At 43.0% G+C, this 20,117-nt stretch overlaps 1 protein-coding gene across 4 annotated transcripts in view; it reads right to left on the bottom strand.

Moving 5' to 3' along the window:
- Positions 1-20,117, bottom strand: part of SLC4A10 (solute carrier family 4 member 10) — a 1,019,075-nt gene that overhangs the window by 460,744 nt on the left and 538,214 nt on the right. For all 4 annotated transcript variants that reach the window (XM_078683855.1, XM_078683850.1, XM_078683851.1 and 1 more), the window contains exon 5: positions 12,143-12,303. In XM_078683855.1, the coding sequence (XP_078539981.1) occupies positions 12,143-12,303 (161 nt within the window). The remainder of the gene's footprint in view (positions 1-12,142; positions 12,304-20,117) is intronic.

Here is a 20,117-nt window from a genome sequence, read left to right as displayed (position 1 = left end):
CGCGGCTGTGGAATGAGTGGAACTTTTTTACATATTATTTGGGAGTGTCCGTCTGTTGCTGCTTTCTGGTCCAGAGTGCATGCGGTCATGGAAAGAGTCACCGGGGTCTCCCTCCTGTCCGAGGTCAGGAGATGTCTTCTTAATGTTTGGGAACCCACGGATTATAATACGGCCCAAACTAACTGGGCAACGCTTGGTAACATGGTGGCCAAGAGGGACATTGCGCAACTCTGGGGTTCTACTACACCACCCACAGTAGCGACTTGGAGGGAACACATGGACTGGTGTATGATCAGAGAGAAGACGGTCTATGTGGCCAGGGGCCGGCCTAAAAAATGGGGTAGAATATGGTCCCAATGGAACTCGTATCGTGGCAACCTGTGCACTCCCCCACAAGACTATACTATCGATAATTTATGGTCCCCTTAGTTGGCGTTTTGGATCAAGTCTAGCAATTGTGTATAATACTGCTCTCCTCGCTGCCCCCCCCTCATGAATCGATTGCTCTTCATTGTATGTCACCTAGAACCTGCCGCCCTTCCCTTGACTCCCAGTACTCGATTACTGCCATGTGATGATGTTTTATGTTGTTCGTTTCGTTTCATCAAAATTTACAAACTATACCTTCAATACTAGTCTTCTTTATCCTCAGCCACGTACAAGGCATAATGTTCAAATGTTTCTGCTTGAAATACTACCATGAGGACTGATACAGTGTGATCAATGTATATTTTGATGTCATAGCGGCTGGCCCTGTGGGTTGTAGGCTGACAGCTGTGTATCGTGCATTCACGGAATAAAGGTTTTAAAAAAAAACAAAAAAAAATAAAATGTATTTTGTGGATGTGAGCTTTGTTTTAGCAGATCCCTCCAAAAACCCTCTTTAATTTTCCCCATCTATTTTTGAGTAATTATTCCCCAATATTCCCTCCCCTCTCCTTTGTCCCTCTCACATTTACTGCAAAATCGTACACTTACTTGTGCAGAGATCCCCACCACCGGGGTCTGAGATCGCTGCGCAGAAAAGAGGAGATGGAGGTGGAGATAGCCGCCATATGTTTCTGATTTTCATTTTGTAGAAAGTGAGTACTACTACTGCAGTACCACTTTATGTACTAGAAAATGCAGTTTGTGATTTGGGCCTCTCATGTGGAACAACAGTCTGAATGCTAATTTCAGACACTTGGGGATCCCATACCCCCTTTGGGCTACGATCTGCATGAGCATGTGAGAAACAGATGCTTCTGTTGTTATTACCTGAAAAATGTAAAATCCTAGTAAAGGTGCGTAATTAGCACCATTTATGCAAATTTCAATCAACACTTTACATTTTTTTTACACTATAATATGTATGTATTTTACAATATTGTTTGTTGTATACATCTGTAAATTGTTTATGAAGACAATATACAAATAAATTAAAACAAGATTGTGTATCTTAGTATAGGATAAGCATGAAGTCTAATCTGTCCAGATGACTGTATGACCATGAATGGGACGGAACGTTCATATATTAGATATGTTGATGGACAAGAATTATTCAAATTGTAACAATGCTTCCCTGGTAGTAAAAAGGTTGGCAATTGAAGAACCAGGCGATTTTTGTGAATGGATGGTAGAAAGAAAGTAATTTGACCAGCTATTTCAGAGTGAATCTCCCTGTACTAGACTGTATCATCCTTTGGGCTTCTTCATGGCCCAAGAGTCATGATAGGATTGGACACAAGTGTTGTTAAGATGATCCTTGAGTTTAGAATTTTATTTATTTATTTATTTCAAGGGTTTTATATAGCGCTGCTGGACCCTGGAGTATCAGAGCGCTTTACAACAGAGTTAGACACAATAGGATAGAATAGCAATATATGCGGAATTAGCAACGGGATACAGTTTGCAAAAAGTATATGATAAGGTGGGGGAGTAAGAGACAGGTACAAATTAAAAATAGGCGAAACAGTTAACAGGGGAGAAGATGTTGAATTCAGACAAGGTGGGGGGAGGGTATAAGAGTAGAGAGAGTGGACATGTTAGGTACCCCAATATAAGTTGTGGAGAAGTAGTTTCAGTTCTTTTTTGAAAAGAGAGTAAGAGGGGTTGCAGCGAAGGTTTTTGGGGAGTGAGTTCCAAATGGTAGGAGCATTACCAGAGAATGCACGGGATTGAGTTTTTTGACAATTAAGTCTAGGTGGGATCAGGAGAAGGGAGCCGCTGCTTCTCAGGGACCTGGTGCAGCCTGCTTTTTTTTAGTTTAGTTGCAAGGTAGGCGGGGTGTTTTGATGAAGAGCTTTGTGGGTGATACAGGCAATCTTGTAAGAGGATCTTCCTTCAATTGGGAGCCAATTAAGATTTTTGAGGACGGGCGATATGTGGTCAAATCTTTTACAGTCAGAGATGAGTCGGGCAGCTAGATTGAGGACAGATTTAATTGGTGCAAGATGGGTTTTAGGGGTGCCGGCAAGGGTGGCGTTAGCATAGTCAATCCTGGAGAGGACTAGCGATTGGACAACGATTTTGAAATCATCAGCTGGAATGAAAGGTTTGAGTTTCTTGAGGTGGAGAAGGGTGAAAAGAGCACTTTTGGCGGCATTATTGATGTGGGGGATGAGGTTGAGATTCTGGTCGATGCTGATGCCAAGTGATTTAACAGAGTTAGAGGTGGAGAGGGAGCAATTGAGAGCTTTGATATCATTGATCCAGATTTGGATGGGAATGGTATTGTTTTTGGGGGTGAAAAGAATGAATTCTGTTTTTTTGGGGTTCAGTTTGAGATGGTTTAGATGGAACCAGGCTTGTACTTTAGTTAGGGTGTCATTGAGGTGAAGGATGTCGTTGTGGGATTTGATCTTGTAGTATAATTGTGTATCGTCGGCGTAGAGGTGGTAACTAATTTTAGCTTCTTTGAGAATGAGGGTGAGTGGTTCCATGAAAAGGTTGAAAAGGGTTGGGGAGAGGATGGATCCTTGAGGGACCCCGAGTGAGACAGGTTGAGGATTAGAGAGGAAGTGGCTAAGTTTGATTTGCTGTGATCTGTTTTGAAGGAATGAGCAGAACCATTTGTGTACAGTGCCTTCCAAGCCAAATCGATCTTTGAGGGTGTTTAGAAGGGTGGGATGATGTACAGTATCAAATGCCGCCGAGAGGTCAAGGAGGATCAGTAGAGAGGATTCACCATTGTCAAGGGAGCGATGAATGTCATCTGTGATATTTAACATTGCAGTTTCTGTACTACAGCCTTTTCTGAAACCGGATTGAAAAACATCAAGGAGATTGAAGTCGAGGATATGGTTCTCAAGTTGTGATAGGACACATTTTTCTAGGGCTTTAGAGAGGAAAGGAAGGTTAGAGATAGGGCGTAAGTTGTTACGGTCATTTGGGTCGGCAGAGGTGTTTTTCAGGATGGGAGAGATTTGACCAAGCTGAAGGGAGGCTGGGACGCAACCAGTGGCAAGGGAGGAGTTGATGATATTGGTCCAAATAGGGGCAATGGTAGATTTGAGGTCTTGGACCAAATGGGCGGGAAGAGGATCTTTGGAATGGGAGGAAGGTTTGAGTTTAGTCATGATGTTAGTGATCGATGACACTGAAACTGGACTAAATTCACTCCAAGAAGCATTATTTTTAGTTATGAGTCTATTAGTAGAGAGGTCTGAATGCGCGAGAGCAGGAAGGGTAAGAGATGGGTCGAGGAGAGTGGGAAGAGTTGACGAAAGAGATAAAGGGGTGTTGGGGAGGGTGTGTAGAGTGTGGGAGGGTTGGAGAGAGGGGGGGAGGGAGGAGAAGGATAGTTCTATCTTATTGACTTTGTTGCTAAAAAAGCTGGCGATTTCTTCACATTTGTCAATAGAGGCAGATATTTTAGGAGGGCCAGTGGAGGTTTGTTTTTTAACAATGCTAAAGAGTTCTTTAGGTCGGTTTTTAGCTTGGTCAAGTTGTGACCGGAGAAAGGAGGCTTTTTTATTGTAGATGTGTTTTTTGTATTGGACTCTGGCAGTGGGATGATTTCTCCAAACACGTTCAGATTGTCTTAGGGATCGTCTTTCATTATTGAGTTCAGAGTTGAACCAGGATTTGGGAGGGTTGTTTTTTTGTTGTTTGAGTTTAATTGGGGCAATTTCGTCAAGGGCTTGGAGAATAGAGTTATTATAATGGTTGGTTAGGTCATTAGTACTGTTAGAGAGAGGGAGGCGAAGTAAGCAGGTTTTAATTGTGGATTCCAGTTCATCAAGAGGGATAAGGTGAAGGTTGCGTGTAGATTTCATCGGTAGGGTGCTGATGGGGGCGGGGTGATTCGTGGGTCTCTTCACGTAGAAGAGGATGAGGTAATGGTCAGACCAGTCGATAGGAAGTATACTAGAGAGGGAGGCTAGATCATTGCTAGTTATGATAGCATCTAGGGTGGAACCTTTATTATGAGTGGGAGAATGGCAGAGTTGGGTCATGTTTGTGATTTCCATGGTATTCTTAAAAGTGATAATAGCAGGGTCATCAATTTTATTCCAGTGGACGTTGTAGTCACCAAGGAAGATATTCTTAGAGTGTGATAGAGAGGATTGGATAATGAGGTCAGACATCTCTTCAGTAAAAGAGATACAATTTCCAGGGGGATGGTAGATGGTGTGCAGCCGAGTGGTGGGGGAGTCGTGAATACAGAGATCTGCACAAAGGTATTCAAAGGATGAAGGGTCTTGAGACTCAACAAGCGTGATGTTATGTTCAGTTTTAAAAATGAGTGCAAGTCCTCCTCCTGTTTGCTTGATTCTGTCTTTCTTGATGATTGAGTAACCTGGGGGAATGAGCAAGTCGAGGATCAGAGTGGAGTGGGCGGTGAGCCAGGTTTCGGTTAGGAATGCTATGTCGATGTTTTCGCTGAGGATCGTTTCTGCAATCTCAGTGGCGTGGCGGGAGGCAGATCGGCAGTTGATCAACATGCAATGTAGGGGAGAGGGGTCAGGTTGTTGAGTTGAGGGACAGGGGGGAATAGTTCTCAGATGCTGGGGAGGTCTAGGGGATTTCTTAAGAGGGGGGAGTCTGCTTGTACCTAGGAGAACTGGGATAGAAGATTGATGAGTGGGGATAGGTCTCAGATGTTGGGGAGGTCTAGGGGATTTCGTAAGAAGGGGGAATCTGCTTTTACCTAAGAGAACAGGGATAGTAGATTGATAGGTGGGGTGCATAGTGGAAGTAGATTGAAGTGGAAGTGGCTTAGTGGCTGGGGGTGAGCAGGGAGCGGAAGGTAAGTTTGTGGGAGTTATAAGTTCTGAGGTTATAAGGTACGTATCCAGTTGAGGATAGTGGGGCGTGATGGTATTATGGATTGGAATGATTGACGAAGGTTGATCGGGTGTGGAATTTGTGGAGGAGCTGTTAGTGAGCGGGTGAGTGTTGTTGATGTTAGTAATCATGTTAGGGGGAAGACGGTTGAAGGGTTGGGATTGAGATTGTTGTTAATGAGTGGGGATATGGTGTATTGTGAGGGAGTCGGAGAGTAGGTATGCGTGGAGGTGATGGCATTAGTTAGGCGAGAGATAGCGTTTCTAAGTGAGGAGAGTTCTGAAACGAGGGATGAAAGGAGAGGTTTGCTGTAAGGGGGTGTTGGAGTGTGGATTGGATTAGGTTGAGGAGGGGGATCTTTATTGGAGAGTGGGAGTGTATAGTAGGTGGATGTGGGAGAGGTATTATTATTGGGCGAGTAGTTAAGAGGAGGTAGTTTGGGGACAGTAAGAATTGGCGTAGATGGAAGATTGTGTGTAATTGAGGATAGTAAGGGGGTGAGAGAGAGGGGTAATGTTCGAGGAGGTGTGAGGGCAGTTAAGGGAGTTAGGGGGTTGTATGAGTGTGGTGTGAGGGGACGAGGAGAGATTGGAGATGGGGTGAAAATGGAGTCATAGGAAGGGAGGTGCGAAGCAGAGAGTGTGATATTGGAAAGGGGTGTTACAGGGGGTGAGTGGTAGAGGGCGAAGGGAGGGGGGGGTAATGAGGTTGGAGGGAGGAGAGGAGGAGGGTAAATCTTGAAGGGGTGAACGGAGTGAGGGGAGAATGAGGGAAGAAGGTGGTAAAATATGGGATGAATCAGAGAGACGAGAAGAGGGAGCAGGGGAGAAGATGGAGTTATAGGAAGGGAGGTGCGTAGCAGGGAGTGTGATATTGGAAAGGGGGGTTACCGTGGGTTGAGTGGTAGAGGGGGAAGGGAGGGGGGGTGTAATGAGGTTGGAGGGAGGAGAGGAGGAGGGTAAATCAGGCAGGGGTGAAAGGAGGGTTGGGGGAATGAGGGGAGAAGAAGGTGGTAAAATTTGGGGTGAATCAGGGAGACGAGAAGGGGGAGCAGGGGAGATGTTGAGGGGTGATGGGCCGTGAGAATGAGGCGGTGAGGGGGTGGGGTTCAAGTATTGTGTGAGGGATAGGGAGATAGCGCTAAAGTGTTGTTCAGAGATATCGAGGTTATTTTCTGATGCTTGAATGAGAATGTTTCCGGATTTGAAGATGGAGATATCTATTTCACTCGGAAAGGAGGGAGATGGCGTGGTGACGAGTTTCAGGCCGTATGGGATTTTACGCGAATTTGATATAGGAAGGTGACTCAGAAATAGGCTTTTCCATTTGGATGGGCGTTTGGTGAAGAAGATGAAATTGGTGACAATTGAGGAGGTTAGGCTGTAATGGTGGTCGGCAAATAGGGTTTCTGGGTGGAGGCAGAGAAGTTTGTGCTTAAAGTTTTTTTTGCCATGTTTGGATAGATGGGAGGGGTAGAGGATGGACCACGAGTAAGGGCCAAATTTAGAGATGGGTGAGTTTGAGGTCCCAGGGAGGGGGGAGAGCGAGGGGTGGGGGGGGTGAGAGGGAGGGGTGGCATGATTCAGAGAATATGGAGAGAGAGAGTGCAGTAATCTATGAGGTGAGGATAACGGTAAAGTACCTAGTATAGTATAAAGTGGGTAATCAAGAGAAATAGAGCATCAAATGAGGAGCAGTAAGACAAAAAATAATAAATAATAGTTATTGTCATAAAGATTACATAAGGAAGGATATATCTTATCAAACGAGTAGTTAAGGAAAATATAAAACAGATATAGCAGTACAATAAGATGTGATGAGGACTAAATTGAATAGTTTAGGCAAATAGAAAACAAGTATAACAATACAATAACATAGCCAAACATCAATTATTAAGGTGCAAATGGGAGAATTATGAATTGACAGTGTATACAGACAAATAAAGCAATAAAAGAGTATAATCAAGCATAGATTAATAAAGTGTCAAAAAAATTTGAATAGTTTAAGCAAATTGAAAATAAATATAGCAATGCAATAAGAAGTGATGAGGACTAAATTGAATCGTTTAGGTAAATAGAAAACAAATATAGCGATACAATAACATAGTTAGATATAGATTAATATTAATAAGGTGCAAATAAAAGAATTGTGAAATGTCGGGGATACAGGCAAAATACAGCAATAAAAAAATTTAAAAAAAATGTAGTGTAGCCAAATATACAAGAATAAAGTGCAAATAGAAGAATTAAGAATTGTAGGGGATGGATTCAGATAAAGGAATTATGAATAGCAGGGGATACAGACAAGTACAGCAATAAAACTAATATAGCCAAGCATACAATAAAAACATGCAAAAAAAAATAGAATTAAGAATTGTAGGGAATATGTTAGAGGTCAGCTGAGGAGGGTGTGGAGAAGAAATGAGGAAGTTGGGAAAGAGGGTGAGTGTAGTTGGAGGGTAAAGTAGTATAGAGTAAGAATAAAGGTGGGTAGTAAATTAGAGGGGAGCGACAGCAAAAAAGATAAATGATGGGAAATGTAGCTAGGAGGGAGATAAAATACAATGAGAGATATTGGGGAGAGTGTATTGTGTAGAGACAGCGGGCATGAGAGTCATCAGGGCTACCTTTCAAAGATGGCCGCCGAAATAGTCGAGGTGCAATCAGGTGCCACAGATAAATGGATGTAGAGAAAAACAGAATGGTGAAACAAACACAGCACCAACAGAGATCATCTGATGGTGAAAAGAAGATGTAAGTTTGTTTTAGGACTATGCAAGGTTTTACATTTCTTTATAAAAAAACATTGGAATCACAGGGTCAAGCTTGGAGGAGATGACACTATGTTGCATACACTACGTAGGGCAAACAGATACAAAATATGAGGTACAATTGTCCCTTTGACCACTTCACGGGCCCAACATGAAAGGAAAATCATAGTCAACCACAAAACATAGCATTCATCAATGCCACAGAATACTATGCTCTGTATTTCTTTAGTGAAAAATGCCCCAAGTTATTAAAGTGAAAAAATAGTACAAAAGAACACATCAATTAGAGATGTGGCAAAATCATTTGCAAATAGGGAATCCTAAGGGCAGAAGTAGAGATCATGGAATAAAGCAATCAAGGTACTCCTAAAGATTCGTTCGGAACATAAATTTGAAGAGATAATTTCATGACAAATCCCTGAAGCCCATGTCCACGTTCAGTGTGATGAGGCAGCATGCACCTTCTAGCCTAATGTAGAATGCTAGGATGTAGAAGACCAAACATTTGTTAACTGAAAATAGATGAATATTTTCAAAAAATCTGTCTCGTGGGCGAAGGAACTGATTAAATTACTATCACTAGCTGGGTTGCCAGAACTCTAATGCAACATTTCAACTACTGGTCAATTAAAGAATTATGCATACATATTGTTTGTGATCTGCCCCAGGTTTGATAATCAAGGCCCCAGTAAAGCCAGAAAATTAACTCTAACATTTTAATGTTGCAAAAATAATTAATTTTATTAGGGCCAATCAAGTAACAAAATATTTTTTTTTAAGTTGGAAGGAATGCAGTAAGGTCCTTTGGAATTTCTGAATGTCAACAAACTACTGGCTCCACAGACGTGGTCAACCAGTAATGGGTTATTCAAGTCTAACTTTATCTGAGCCTCATATAGTGTATATATGTAGTGTATATATGTAAGTTGGACAAGAAGATTGGGCGTTGGTAACAATAAGGCACAGAAGTCCTGGAATTCTTTGGCTAATGCATAAGCTGATGTTTTCAGTTTTCCATCTTTCTTAGGCTCTACATCTGCCTCCTTTCTGCCCTGTTTGATCCTAAGTTTAACTGCCAATTATTCCACCCGCTTTGTGCGAGTGTAGCATAATCTCAGTATTTTTCATATCATAACTACCTTTTTTACTTAAGGCATCAGTATTTTCAAAGAAAGAATTCTGCAGATCAGCAAGAATAATATATACATGTTTTGGCATTCCCTTCGACTTTGAGCTACTCTTATGCATGTTTATTATCATGAGCCATTATAGAAATCTTTCTACCTCTCAATATGAGTAGAGGCCAAAAAGGAGGCTGCAGCAATAGGCCAAACACTGTTGGTGACTCACACTCTAATTGATTCAAACTCAAAATGCGCATGGTCACAGGTTTTTAATGGAGATGTCCACCACTAAGCGTCAAATAAACCCACTGTGTTGGTTGCAACAACTGGCTGTCTCACCAGAAAATAGGTTTATGCAGACAGCATATACATTTGACCAAGTGATCTATGAAGTGATGCGGGTATGTTGAGGGTACAGGGAACGAAAAATGTGTATATGTACCTAGACTATGCAGCAAATATTAAATAGTATCTATCTGGCAGAATTCTAATTAGGTTCTGGACACAGACAAGTTTAAGGATTTTGATATCACAATCTTAACCAATATGTAGTTTTCAGTGTGTATTACAGATTCGGACTCCATAGGACATACCTCAGACATACTAAGGTGAAGTAAAAGCAAGCAATCTAAGATGCAATTGAAATTATAAGGCCAAAAAAAATATCAGTAAAACAAGAGCAGGATGCTGGATTTTTAACAAGGAGTTAGGGATGATGACAATGAAAGTATGTTGACATATTGAGAATCCTAATTAGGCTGCTTGAAACTTGGTGCAGGTAGGCCTTTATTACCTCTAGGTGAACACTATAATGGGCTTGATTTAAAAAGGTAAACTTACGCTTTTGTGTAAGTTTACTTTTTTTGATATTCACAACTACAAGTCAATAGTAAGTTTACCACGGAGGAGATGTGTACTCTGGGTGAAGAACTCAGCACATACAAACATAGGACATGCACATCCATTTATGTGTGGAGTTCTCCTCCCCATCTGCGGAGTCTCAGCCATCAAAAACTTACAATTAACTTGCAGCTTGTGAAGACCCAAAAAATTGTAAACTTACCAAAATGTGTAAGGTTATCAGGCCCAATGTGTTTTATGCTTTTTAGACACCCATTTGCTAAGGGCCTTATTGCGAGTTTGGCGGTCCTCCTGTTGGACCACCACCGCTGCGCCGACAGGAGTACCACCAAGCCCATAGCGCCCCGGCCCCAAAATTACGGGTGCAATCCATGGTGGATGTGGGGTGCTGTGGCGATCTCACAGTGGAAGTCTGTCATAGGAGAGCCTAAACAGCAGACCACTGGTGTGAAAGCACTTGCAGTACATTCATACAAAGTGTTACATGCACCATGTCATGCATGCCATACTGTGCAGGCTCTGGGGGCGCAATTCCAGGGGGGCATACCATGTGATCCTCTGCATGAACCCCCAGGTTCAGAAGCAGCTAGGGGCCCTATAAGGGACTCCTTTCTTGCATGTCAGCCACCCTTTTCATGGCAGGCTCACTGCCATGAAATGGGCGGTGGACATCCAAATCGGAATATGCTCAGCTGTGCCAGAAAAGCACTGCCAGCATATTCCTGCCCATTTCAAGACCACCGGTGCTGGGGGATCCTTGAACTTGGGGGTCTTGTGGCAGTTCAACTACAACACTCTTAATATGGCAGAGAGATCACCTGTGTGGCTGTGGTCGGACCGCCACCATGAGTTTGGCGGTCTGTGGACTGCCATACTCATAATAAGGCCCTTAGTGTTGTGTGGATGGTTGCGCAATGCAGTGCCAAAGATAATGTCAATTTACTTACCATTGTAAGGACCCACATGTTGGCTTTGGGTTGTGTGAGGACCCAAGCCTTAGTAAATATATGCCTTAATTCGTTGGAAGGTAGCTATCTGAAGGTTTTCTGACATAAGATAATCAGTGTCTATTAAAAGCACAATTTGTTAAATACATACAAGGCAATAGGTTCATTAATTTTAAACATTCATAAAATTAGAAAGATTAAAAAGGCAAAAAAGCAAATAATGTCTTTTCTTTACGTTTTCTTGAGAATACATATAGTAAGCCACCTATGTACAGAATCTTCTTGAAAGGGACATCGTTGCAGAGTCACCGTTTTTAGGGCCTGATTTAGATGTTGGCGGGCACACAGCCAGCCCACAGAGGCAGCGGTTAGGAAAATGCCAGCAAGCATGCGGCTTTCCGACCACCATATTTCAATATCACTGCGGGGCTGGTGGTGTGCCTGTGGTGCAGTCATGGCGGTGAAATGCTGCAGTGCTAGTAAAGAGCTGCAGCGAATGACAGCCATGCTGAGGAAGTGAATTTCCCAGCAGCACGGTCTGCAGGAGAAACAGTGCACACCAACGTGCCCAAGCCATGGGGTCACACACAGAGCAGCACCAGGAACATGTATATGCCCTGGAGACTTGTTTGCATCCCAAAACCTGCCTTCCATCAACCTTTTCATGGCGGTGTCCCCGCAATGAAAAGGTCAGCAGAGAGGCAGATTGTAATCCTGATGGCGGTACCTATGCCGGCACCGCCACCATTGACTGCCAATCTCCCCCACCGCTGCAGGAGCTTAGAACTTGGTGGTGATGGTGTTCTGGAGCCAGTCAGAGGGTGGTCTGACCACCCGCATCATAATCAGGCATCAGACCGCCAGGTATGTGGGTGGTCAGACCTCCAAAAAGTGGCAGTGGTCCCAGGACTGCCAACATCTAAATCAGGCCTTAAATCTTATGACATTTCTAGATACACGGGTAATATCCACCCTAAACAATTAAAGTTGCTCCCAATCTGTGAAGCATTTATTATTGGCTTGGATGTAAGCTTACAATAATAGTGTTTTTAAACCCACAGCTATATCAAATTGTTGCACAAGTGCTGCAAGAAACATTTTAATAGACAGAAAAAAAGTTTAGAAATACATTTCAGGATACCATGGTTTAAATGTAAAATGGACAGGATTACCTGCAATTTCTTCCAAAGTATTTGCCCTCATGTCCAGCAGAACAGTGCCATTCAGAATACAACTTCTCAGCTCAAACAAGCTATGGAGCGATAAGGTGGCAACGTAGGGCTTACTCCACCTCTCTCCTCCATCTTCAACATCTTCTTCAAATTTCAACCATCTGAAAAAATTATTACATTCTATATGAACTGAAAAATAAATTATTTCATCCTATGCTGACAAGCGAGCACAAATCCAGCTTCTGTGTCCAAAACATAAACAATGCTTTCTTTTTTCTAGCAACTAGGTTGAACATTTTACTGAAACCCCTGAATTGGTAATATCGGGACGCCCAATACTCACCCATCTAATATCTGTAAAACCTGTATCTAATGCCATATACTTTTGTTTTTTGCTCATCCTTTCTTTATTGCCAAATCTTTATGATTTCAAATGTACATCATTCACTAACATCATACAAACAAAATGCTTAGGATAAATAAAGTGTATCACAAAGAACACTTGAGTTAATGTCACAGCAAGGTAAATAAAAATCTTTATAAAACATATTTTCATCAAATACAAACACCAAGCATTGATAATCGTGTATAATTTTGAATGTTTTGACAGCAGAAGAAATTCACGAAAGCCAGCTTTCGTTTGCAAAAATCATTGACTACCATAAATAGTGTACCGTAAACATCATTTAGAAATATTTTATTGGGAGATTTTCTAATATTAACTCCAACTGGGGATGTGTTTTAAAGAATATTTAGGACACAACATTTATGTCAGATAATATTCTGATAACAATACCCGGGTAACACCAATAAATAGTACCTTCCATGCTGTGCAGAGTTGGTCATGCATTCCTTCTCGATTTAAATATTGCAAAATGTGTCAGCATCACATTGTTTACATCCTGCCTACTGGAGTTCACAGACACTGGTATGGCACAGGTACATAAATCTTCCAATGCCTACTCTGTTCTGAAACACCATATCTGACAGGGGGACTACAGGCTTCTTACATACACCTATAGGTAGCTCTTCCTTGAAAGTGGGCTTTGGTAATAACTAGTGGTCGAGTTTTTCTTATTGACCACATTTTTGTCACTTAATTGTAAGTACGAAAAACAATCGTCTTTTCATGACATCCAACACCCCAATGAATTATGGTGCTGGTATAGGTTTTAGTGGTCTGTTCTGTTCCTATGATTTGTCTACAGTAGTTTATAAGTATGGCACATTGAAAAGGCCGACTTGGCAGAAGAGATTGTTCTTGTCCACCTAACTTACTGCGATGTTCAACTCATGCTACAGAAACATCAAGTAGGCATGGCAAGTTTGGCCTGAGATTGTCACTGTAACATGCTACACGTTTTGCTTTGACTCAATTCAATTCAAAGAATCTTTATTCGGTGATTAAAAATCACCATAAAAGCACACACATATATACATAATAAAAAGTTATTAGACATTCCAAGATCCTTTGTGCAGAATGTAAGCAAAGCATAAAATACAGACACTACAAATGGTAAAACAGTATATGACACTTAAAAGACATAAAATTTGGGACATTTCATTCTTCTCCCCTAGTGTGTTTTAAACGGACTGCTACCTTAATAAAATTCATAATGCTACATAATGTTAAGGGGTCCGAGGCTTTCTGTAGAAATACTAATGCCTCCCTATCGTGGGCCAATTAGTTTTTTTTAGGAGGTTTACAAGGAATCTGCATCTGGGCATTGTATAAAAGGGACAAAGTAAAACAAAATAAAGGGAGTCCTGCGGAGACCTGTTGTCGCAGCCGCAGGGCCCCTTCTGATCAATTGGTGTAGCGAATCCTACTGGTGATGCCAACATAAATGGGAGTAGGTTCAGCCTGAAACGGCACATCAAGAACCTGTCCTGTGCGTTATACATGAGGTACAAGTATGGTTCCATGCCCTCCCCGCTCTTCACTAGGTTGTGGGCCCTCACTGTCTTTTTACACCCTTCCGCCTCAGCTCTGCGTAGGTTTTTCCGCTCAAGAAAAATTTTCCCTACTTTCGACTTATTCTGGGCTACAATTGTTGCAGGGTCAGTAAAGAGGTTCCCAAAACCTAGTTCCTCTAAAGTATTCTTCACATAATGGAGCCAAGGGATGCGCATACATTTGTCCCTCTTCAAACAATCCAGTAAGATTTCTTTACTAAGTGAAGCATCAGGATTGACCCAGATTTTTAACCAGGCTACTATGGGCCTCAATTTTATCAGGTCTTCTATATATGGCCTCCCTAGCTCCCTGTGGGCAATTAATCCAGCGGTGCTTTGGGGTACCCTCAAGATTGATTTCAAGTATTTATTTTCTTCTCGTTGGATTCTTGTGGTATTAACAAAGCCCCACACTTCTGCCCCATACATAACTTTGGAGCATGATATGGAGCTATATAAGTTCATCACCTGTTCCGGGGACCATCTTCCTAGCCTCCTGCCATAGCTAGCTGTAGCCCCGTTAGATGCGATCATTTTACCACAACGCTCCTCCACCAAGGAATCAAACTGTAAGGTGCCATCAAATGTTACACCAAGGTAGGAAAACGTTTTGACCTCTTCTACAATGTGGCTCCCTATTGTATAAGTAAATTTAGGGGTAGATTTTTTCCCCGCCAGGCGCACATAGGATTTACCCAGATTAACAAAAAGGTCCAGGGCGCCCATGAACTTAACAAATCCATCAATCAAGATTTGTAAGCTCCTAGGTGTACGTGCAATCAGCACCGCGTCATCTGCGTAAAGCAGAACAGGGATATGACGCGACCCGACCCTTGGACAATCAACCTTTAAACCTAACAAAAACTGCTCCAAATTATTGATATACAGGGAAAACAAAAAAGGGGCAAGGATGCACCCTTGCCGAACTCCGCTCATACAGGGGAATGAATTAGTCAATCCCCCCTCCCTATTATAGCGGACCTTAGCCGTGGTGTCACTATGCAGTTCCCTCAAAATGCTAATTAGGCCACTCTCGATCCCCATACTAAACATCATGCCCCACAATTTCTCCCTATTGACGTGATCGAATGCTGCTGCCAAGTCCATGAAACCCATATAAACCGATTCATCACTAGCCATGGTATATTTGGCGGTCAGCATATACAGGTTCAGGCATTGGTCACTAGTGGACCTCCCTGTCCTAAATCCTTATTGAGTGTCTGAGAAGATGTTGTTTTCTTCGGTCCACTCGGACAGTCTGTTAAGAATTGCCCTTCCCAAAAGTTTTGCTGACACATCAATCAGGGAAATCGGGCGATAACACTTGGGGTCGTCCCTATTGCCCTTCTTAAAAATCGGAACAATAACCGCTTTTGACCAGGACAGGGGCAGGCCGCAGGTGATAGCAGTATTAATGACCCTTGTCATTAAAGGGGCCCAAAGTTCAGTATTACTCAGGAACAAATCTGGGGGAATCCCGCCGGGCCCCGGGGCTTTATTTTTAGTCAGACCCTCAATCCCTGCGGTGATCTCCTTTATGGAGAATTCAACCGATGGAGCCTTAGTTAAAATAGACGATAACTCTACGGTAGTACCAGAGTCATGATTATACAGACTCCTATAGTGGGTAACCCACTGTTCAGGGAGGATATTGGCCCCTATCTCCGTGGTATCTTTTTTCTGGAAGGTTGGGTTATTGATAATCCTCCAGAAACCCGCTAGGTCCTTTCTTTCCCCTACTTCTCTTAACTCCGCCCACGCTTCTGCCTGCAAGACAAGTTTCCTCCTCTTAATCACTTTTTTATAGTTTTCTCTGCACGCCTTCACTTTATGAGGGACCCTTGGTTTAAGTTTAAGGCAGCTTTTCAGCTCCCTCAAAGCTTTGGAGCAGTCTTTATCGAACCATCGAGGATTCCCGTGGTTCTTTAAGGGCACACAGGTCTTTAGTAGGCCGTCGATCAACTTGGCGATCTGATCGAATGCCTCCAGGATCCTCAATCCGTGGACCTCTGTGTCTAAACAATCATTGATGGCCAAGTTGCCGGCGTCCACCAGGTCCTTGTAAAACTTATCCCCATCAATTTTGGACCACTTTAGTCTCCTGCCTTGATCTGTTGCCCTCTCTGTGAATATAAGTTGAGCTCTGTTTTTTGGACCCACCCTATACAACATCTCCATGACAAGGGGGTTATGGTCGCTGAAGCCACTCCATTCAATCCCTGCACCAGCTATCTTACTTATCAGAGATCTTGAGACCAGGATATAATCTATAAAGGATGAGCACCCTCTGCCCTTAAATGTAGGTGGGAGTGTGCCGTCCTCCTGCGTCCCCATCATGTTGATGGTATGCTCTAAGTCATACTTGAGCCGGAGCGTGCTAAAAGCTAACCCTGTCGGCGTATGGGAAAAATGCGGCCCCTTTTCCATAGGGCACTGGAACCAATCTGAATTTTTTTGAACTAGTGCCGGGCACAAGTGGCAATTAAAGTCTCCCATGACCAACATTGCATGTGTCTGCCCATTTTTTTGGCCCATTGTTTCCTGACCCAACCAGTGATCCAGCTCAACAGCAAGAGGGGTTTGAGTTCCCGCTATCTCGTTGTTGTAAATATTAAAAACTACAAATCTGAGCCCCTTCCCTGAAAATCTAACTGCCTGAATCCTGTGGGAGTTCCAGTCCAGGCGAGAACAACTGCCCAGGAGGCCCAGGTCAATATAAATAGACAATCCTCCCATGGCTCTCCCAGGTCTTGATTTTTGGGAGGGTACAAAAAAACACTTGTACCCTTGCAGGTGGAAGTTATTCTCCAGTGCCCAGGTCTCCTGCAGACAAATTACATGGAATTTCCTAATATAATCGAGCCACTCTTTGTTGTCAAATTTTCCTGCCAGACCAGCTATGTTCCATGAAATTATTCTCAGTGCCTCACCACCCTGCTCCGCACACCCCTGGCGCCCCCTTAGTAACTCACACCCTGTCTTTTCCATGTCCGGCCCATGTCCCTCTCCTAAACATCCAGTATCCACAACCCTGGGTTCATCCAGCACAGGCGTCGTGCCACAGCTTGATGGCATTTGCTTTGCCACCGCACTGTGCACCTCCAACTCTTCTTCCAGAACCTCTGTACCCCCTCCTCCCCTAAAACCATTATCCATTTGTCAATCTACCCCCTCTAAGCCATCCAAACAGTGAAACCTGTTGAATGTACGAAAGGGTGGCTCTGGGCGGCTGAGTACTGGCCTGGGGTTAAATTCATGACGATCGCCTCTCCGACCGACCCTTTCCCAGTTATCATAGGTACGAAACGTGTGTGCAGGGGCAGGGGCAGGGGTAGGGGGGAAAAAGAAAGACACATGAAGGGTTTGAATGGTTGACTCCTGCGATCTGTTCTTTCCCTGACATATGTAAGAGACAGTTCTAACGTCCCTGCAGCTCACCAGTATGCAGTCCCCTGTTATGGATTTACGAGTTCTCCCCACCCATGGAACCCTTCTGACCATTATGATTTCATTATTTAAGTGCACTGGTAAGGGTCTGTTCAAGTTTAGCCACTTAATTACCCTGCTTTTTAAGGCACAAAAGTCCTCAGCTTCGCCCGCCTCTAGCGGAGGAACGCCCGCCATGACTACAGTGAAGTCATTTGCCTCTGGTGGTAAATTGGGTCTACGTGGCCTGGGGGGAAGCTTCATTAGTGGTGTTAGCACGACACTATCTGTGGGCTGTGATGGCAAAACAGAGTTTACGGAAGGGATAGGCCCAATAGGGTTGGATGTCTTCATTCGGGCGGGATTATTCCTCTGGGGTTGTAGTGGGGCAGCCACAATCGCAACCTGTGTCGGAGCTAAGTTCGTTACATTTTTTGGGGGTTGTTTGGGGGCTGTTGGAGTGGCAATGGGCTCAGGGAGCCTTCCTTGAGAGTTGGCTGGGATTTTCAAGCTATTTAGCGTAGCCTCAAGGATGGTTAATCTAATTTCCACCTTTTTAATGCTTTCACTAATTGGTAGCAATAGGGACCTCAAGAGAAATTCCAAGTTGCCTAACGGGACGACAGAAAGGGGGACGTTGGCAATGTTATTTACTATGTTTCCCATCGAACCAGGGGCCAAACCGACCTGTGCAGTGGGTTTAGGATGTGGCACCTCCACTATTAAGTAAAACAGAAGGGTTTTCCCACTGGGGAGTATTGTAACCTGTTCCTAGATCAGGATTCAAACTCACAACCATAAATCACACCATTCATTTTGTGGAACTAAAAAACACTTACCAAGAAGGAACATATGCAAACAAGTTATAAAAAGGGTACAATTTATTAAAAATATTTCGGTTACAAAATTTATCGACAAAATTATCAATTAAAAACATATATGGCACAAAGATACACAAAAATATAAAAACACAGTCAGGGCCACCTAACGTGGACGTGGAGAAATTAATGTAGAAAGACACTACTATCTGTCTTTATCATTTCATTTCGGGCATCTAGTTTGTCAACAATGGAAGGAATGTTGTTCCTTTGAGCCAAGATTGTTGTTGGCAACGCCGAATATGAATTTAAGTTTTAGCGTCGACGCGTTTCGGAAGCTTCAACTTGATAAAGGCTTCCTTCCTCAGGACCAATTTATATTTCTATTCTCCACAACGTGAAATAGTTAAACCGGAATGGTTGTGTTGCTCGTAGAAAGCTACCAAGAGTGTAGCTCCTTGTCGCTTGTGAAGTCATCAAGCTTTTATGCTCCAATCTTAAATTTATTTTCAAATGCTTGTATTTAGCAACTTGTCTGTTCGGAGAATAATCCAAAGACAGAACTAGCCCAAACCTAAAAGACGGGTCTTGTCTCCGTGGGTGAGGTTCTGTTTGGCAGCCTGGTAATTTTACTCGAGGCTAAAAAACGGGCTTCGTCTCCGTAAGGGGGGTTCTGTTTTGCAGCCGAGTACTTTTACACGTGGCTGTTATTCGCACACGACTGGTTTCCCCGGGTCTGCTGTTCTAAGGCGTCTGACCGATCACCGCTTGTATTGTGAGAGTATCCCACTCACCCATACTCTCACAATACAAGCGGTGATCGGTCAGACGCCTTAGAACAGCAGACCCGGGGAAACCAGTCGTGTGCGAATAACAGCCACGTGTAAAAGTACTCGGCTGCAAAACAGAACCCCCCTTACGGAGACGAAGCCCGTTTTTTAGCCTCGAGTAAAATTACCAGGCTGCCAAACAGAACCTCACCCACGGAGACAAGACCCGTCTTTTAGGTTTGGGCTAGTTCTGTCTTTGGATTATTCTCCGAACAGACAAGTTGCTAAATACAAGCATTTGAAAATAAATTTAAGATTGGAGCATAAAAGCTTGATGACTTCACAAGCGACAAGGAGCTACACTCTTGGTAGCTTTCTACGAGCAACACAACCATTCCGGTTTAACTATTTCACGTTGTGGAGAATAGAAATATAAATTGGTCCTGAGGAAGGAAGCCTTTATCAAGTTGAAGCTTCCGAAACGCGTCGACGCTAAAACTTAAATTCATATTCGGCGTTGCCAACAACAATCTTGGCTCAAAGGAACAACATTCCTTCCATTGTTGACAAACTAGATGCCCGAAATGAAATGATAAAGACAGATAGTAGTGTCTTTCTACATTAATTTCTCCACGTCCACGTTAGGTGGCCCTGACTGTGTTTTTATATTTTTGTGTATCTTTGTGCCATATATGTTTTTAATTGATAATTTTGTCGATAAATTTTGTAACCGAAATATTTTTAATAAATTGTACCCTTTTTATAACTTGTTTGCATATGTTCCTTCTTGGTAAGTGTTTTTTAGTTCCACAAAATGAATGGTGTGATTTATGGTTGTGAGTTTGAATCCTGATCTAGGAACAGGTTACAATACTCCCCAGTGGGAAAACCCTTCTGTTTTACTTTATAGTACATTGGCGCTCCATTTCCCTCTGGGTAATCAAGAGCCCCTCTCTTCTTTTTCGCACCTCCACTATTGACACAGTCGGTGTAGGGGGTTTAGAT

The sequence above is a fragment of the Lissotriton helveticus genome, chromosome 3_1 (genome assembly GCF_964261635.1).
Source record: "Lissotriton helveticus chromosome 3_1, aLisHel1.1, whole genome shotgun sequence".
Taxonomy (NCBI): Eukaryota; Metazoa; Chordata; class Amphibia; order Caudata; family Salamandridae; genus Lissotriton; species Lissotriton helveticus.
The sequence above is the reverse complement of the archived record's forward strand: the minus strand, read 5'-3'. Positions and strand labels throughout refer to the sequence as shown.